Source organism: Poecilia latipinna, unplaced genomic scaffold, assembly GCF_001443285.1.
Source record: "Poecilia latipinna isolate Pla-1442-1.1 unplaced genomic scaffold, P_latipinna-1.0 Scaffold1470, whole genome shotgun sequence".
NCBI lineage: Eukaryota > Metazoa > Chordata > Actinopteri > Cyprinodontiformes > Poeciliidae > Poecilia > Poecilia latipinna.
In genome coordinates this window covers 8,887-13,614 of record NW_015114086.1, presented here as the reverse complement: position 1 = coordinate 13,614, position 4,728 = coordinate 8,887, and the positions used below count along the sequence as shown (strand labels likewise).

Sequence of the window (4,728 nt, the reverse complement as noted above, 5' to 3'; positions counted from 1 at the left end):
GTATTAAAGGCTAAAAATAATCATTTTTCTCAACAATGTCCAAAGTTTCGGCCATCATTTCAGAATCTAACCCTGTTTTAAAGTGGTAACCTGCCTGCCGTGTCGGCCGAGCTTCATGATGATGTTCGTTCACTAACGTTCTGACGCTAAAATGAACCAGAATCCTTTTTCGGTTTTTATTTTTGACATCACCACTTTCCCAGAAGCTGCGTTGGAAGCATTTCTTTACTGCGAAGAAAAGGTTAAATTACATGATCTAAATCACAGTATGATTTGAATCAGAGTGTTTAATCTAAAGATGGAACAGGAGTAACGTTTTTGTATTTTTAGTGGAAATCGTTTCCCTTCAGAGGGTCCCTGAACGACACCTCCTGAGCTGTCACTGGAAGGCTGCGGTGGCCTAGAAAACGGAGCGGCGCTCGGAGCGGTCCCTGGAGAGCGCCTCTCTTCCTTCTTTTAACTGCTCCTGACAGTTTTTGTCTCGAACAGTTTTTGTCTCGAACAGTTTTTGTGTGCGTGTGTGTGCGCAGACAAGAGGTGAGATGAATCTGCCTAAATTAGGGAAAACACAAGTGACTTCAGTTGAGCGTATTTAACCAGGAAAAGAAAAAAAAAAGAAAATAAGCAAACCAGTTACAGTAGGCTGAATCTGAATATTGGTATCCTCCTCTGAGCTTTTACTTTGGATTTAAATGCTGCATGTGAGAGGCTAACCCCTCTGAATGTCCTCAAGATGCTTTCCAAGCAGTTTGACACTCATGGTGGACGCCTCTGTTGGACCTGTTCTGATTCTACATGCTTTGGGCGGATCAGAATGAAAACGTTCAGCATTGTTTCAGTTCACAGATTACTGAAATCCCAGAAAACGATGTCTGAAATCCATAAAACATATGTGCCTTTCGCCAATGTAGCATAATCACAAGCTAAAGAATAATAAAAAAATACTACATTTTTTAACTGAATTCATCTATTCAGTTTTGAAAAAAGTCACGTTAAAACTGCAATATATAATTTTTTAAAAATTGTTTTATACATATTTGTTAAAACTGTCACATCATGATAATTTAATATGAGACAGTCTGTGAAAAGATCAATTTCCTCCACCTTCTCTTTGAGCTACTGTTCCTGTCTAAAGAAAGTGAAGCGGTGACCTTTCAACTCTTTTGAATGGACAAAATCAGAGATTTAAAAAGAACAACAAAATATCGACAAAGCTTAAAAACCTGCAACTATCTACCTAACTTCCCTAAAAAAAAAAATGAAAAGAATTGTCCCACTTCTAGGAAAAACTGTGGAAGAGACAGCAGAGAAAAGTGCATAAGAGAACCCCCCACAATTATACTCAAGTAATAGTACAAAATCTGGTTAAAAGATACTGAGAAACTGATCAGAACATCTGATTTAATGTTTAAAAATTACAAAAATACAAGTGTATGTCCTAATTCTGATATTTTAAAATGCAAATAAACATGAATACAAAATAAAATCTTCCAAATCATAAAAGGTTTGTTTTTCTGATGGAGACAAAGACTTACTTCGACTGAAACTATACCTGTGTCTGTATCTCGTACATGTCAGGAACCAGGGTTTTGTTTTGTTTGTTTTATCTTTTCTTCATTCAGTGAAGTTACTCACAGTGGGTAGAATATTGAGAATTTTCACTCCTGTAAGTGCAGCGATATGCTATGAAAATATTACTCAAGTAGAAGTGAAAAGTACTGTGTAGTAAATCAACTCTTAAAAGTATTTTTTTTTCCAGTACTACCCACCTCTGCTGGAGATAACGTCACCCAGTTAATAAAACTACTCAAATTAAAGGTTTGAGTTTTATTTAAAAAAAAAACCATGAAAAAAAGGAAAAGGAAAAAGTGAGATTATGCTGCCGCCATAAATCCTGTAATGTTTTTTGGACGATTCTGTACTCATCTCTCTACCAGGTTTGGCAACAGATGCGTGTAAAGAGCCTGACCTGTATTGTGATTTTAAAACTTTTGCTGCTTTCAGAGCTGCCCGGTTTGAACGTGTGATGTACCAGCTGCACCATGGAAGTGGTTGCCACGGCAACCACGGGCTCAGGAGGACGGCTGATCCCTGCCGAGCATCAAGTGACTGAGTCATTCGGATAAACCTTCAGATGATTCTGCAGATTCGCAGCCATTCAGAATCAAAATGTGACGGGCAAACACGCCACGCGTGTACCCGCGATCAGCTGCATCGTCTCGTTTCTTTTCTTTCCATGTAACAACCCGGGTGAGCGCACACACTGCTGCTCATGCAGCGAGCCGAATCAGAACAGAGAGAGAGAGAGAGAGGGAGAGAGAGCGAGCGAGGTGTGTGCGTGTGTGTGTGGCGTGGGGTGAGGGGGGTTCCCCCGAAAGCTTACCTGGACGTACAGAGGTTTTCTGAAGACCCCCCATGGAAACGGACCTTTGGCCATGGCGAAGGCAAGGGCATCTCACATCTGCTGCGGTCTGAATCAGTTTGCCAACTCAATCATGCATCCGCATCAGGCGGCATCGTGCGGGCCAGCCGTGGAAAACATCCCGAGATATAGCATGATCGATCCTGGCGGCAGTGCCGGGGATGAGAGCCAGGACGCGGCGAGGAGGAGGCAGACTGAGCCGCGCCGCCGACTGCAGCCCAGGCTCCCTCATGTGGGGCCATGATCTCTGCTGGGGGGCGGGGGGGAGATGTAGGGGGGCGTTTTAGACCAATTACAGAGCGAGGACAGCTACCTGTTAGAAAGCTGGTGGTTTTCATGGGGTAATTGCTGCCGTTTGGCTTTTATCTGTCAGATTTATGTGATTGTTTTCAAGACACTCAGATGAAATGAAGTATAAGAATAATATTTAGTGAGACCCTTTCTGGTCTAATTATTAGTGTTTGGCAGTGGCTGTCCTTGCATGAATGGTTTCCAGGGCGAGTCTTTTTCGGCCACCATCTAAAACAGCGTTTCTCAACCCTGGTCCCACCTCCCTGTGCCATGTTCGGCTTTAACCTTCTGACCCACATGCAAAATCAACAAGCCTGAGTAAAGGTAAGGATTTTATTTTCTTAAAGACAACAGGCAATTCTTCTTAATCCTTCTGGGGGCGGTTGTGTCGTGCAATCGGAGGTGCCTGGAATGAGAGCGGGGTTACTGGTGGCCCAAAATTAGATGATCACCGATGCAATATGAAATGGCTTACTTTAGAATAGTTCTGGTTGAGGCATGGGGGAATGTGCCAAGGTCCAGTGTGGAAAATGGTTCACAGAGGTTCCTGAGAAGAGTGAGGATGGTGATGACTGGGAGCCACCAAATTGATGGAGAGGTGTGGAGGGAGCAGCGGGCAGACAGACTTGGAGGTAAAATCCTCAGGAGGAGAAAACAATGGAACTTGATCCAGTTGAAAATCCAGAGACTGACCTAAAGGCAGGCAAACACAGGGACTATGAAACCACTGGTAAAATACTGAAGAGACGGATCAAAACAACTAGTAATGTAAACCACAAGAAATGGCTAGAGAGACTACCAGTGCACGTTAATCATCCAGCACTGAGTGAAGGTTCTGCTGCTCCTTTATCCCCAACACTGATGAGGCAGATGAGATCCACCTGTGTAGGCTGCCCAGGTTCTTCACCAAGATCTTTGCTGGAACAGATCCATCACTCACACTCACACACACACACACAGGAACCCTGACACCCTGTCCTGCATGTTTTAGGTATTTCCCTTCTGCCACACACCTGAATTGTATCTCTGGGTGATTAACAGGCTTGGTGGTCATGCAGTCATTTGAATCAGCTGTTCTGGAATAGAGGCACATCTAAAACATGCAGAGCAGGAGGGGCAGTGAGGACCAGGGTTGAGAAACACTGATCTAAACACAAGGCCACACATCGAAAAAATCAGCAATGTGAGGACTCCACACACTGCATGAAAAGTGGGATTCTTGACAGCTATTGACACCTAGTTCTGCCGTGCGCATGGAGATTGAGGGCTATCGGCAAGAGGTTTTTGTCAGAGTGGAAAATTGTAGAGCACTGCCAAGAATGGTCAAAAATGCTGTGTGTCCGTGTTCCCCGATCCCCCCCTGTCCCCCCTAACCCCCCACCTTTGGGCCTAGCAGAGGTTTTCGTATTTAAATGAAGTTGCTGAGAGCCATGTAAATGCAAATCAACTGTTGAGCACCGGCCTTTTGACTCTCATTCCTGTTGTAGCTAAAGCTAAAGCTCTGTTTCGGAGTAACCGCGTTTCCCCCGGCCCCCTTGGCCCTGTTGCAGAGTCCCGCCTCCGGGGGGGGGGGGGGGGGGTGTAGCGCCCCGCCTCCAGGAGCTACGTGCTGTGCTTCGTTACATGCGACCTAACGCGAGTTGTTGTTTTTCTGATACAAAAGAAGAAGAGAGAGCTGAGCTATTTTATAATAGCCTGATTGCGATTTTTCTGAGACTAAAAGAAAATGTGACAGTGGGAGGAAAGCTGCGATGTGGTGAGGAGGAGCTGATCTCCGCCTTGCAGCGGCAGGAAAGCAGGTGGCTCAGGTGGCTCAGACGGTTCAGGTAAGCTAACGATGATTTTTGTATTAAACTACGATAAAACTTGTAATAGTGCCGAATATACATGAGCTAATGTCAGTCAGGGTGTTGCACTCGGATTGAACAGCCAGATGCAGGGAGTTTCAAACGGGTGCAGTTTAACCTCGACCTTTCTTTCCATCGACACCGTGAAAACTGTAGTATAAAACAAAA

At 44.5% G+C, this 4,728-nt stretch overlaps 1 protein-coding gene across 1 annotated transcript in view; it reads right to left on the bottom strand.

Moving 5' to 3' along the window:
• Positions 1–3,682, bottom strand: part of dipk1ab (divergent protein kinase domain 1Ab) — an 18,178-nt gene extending 14,496 nt beyond the window's left edge. The window contains exons 1-2 of the mRNA XM_015057541.1: positions 3,513–3,682; positions 2,384–3,406 (exon numbers count right to left, since the gene is read on the bottom strand). Coding sequence (XP_014913027.1) covers positions 2,384–2,437 — 54 coding nt within the window. The 5' untranslated portion in view covers positions 2,438–3,406; positions 3,513–3,682. The remainder of the gene's footprint in view (positions 1–2,383; positions 3,407–3,512) is intronic.
• Positions 3,683–4,728: the final 1,046 nt, after the last annotated feature.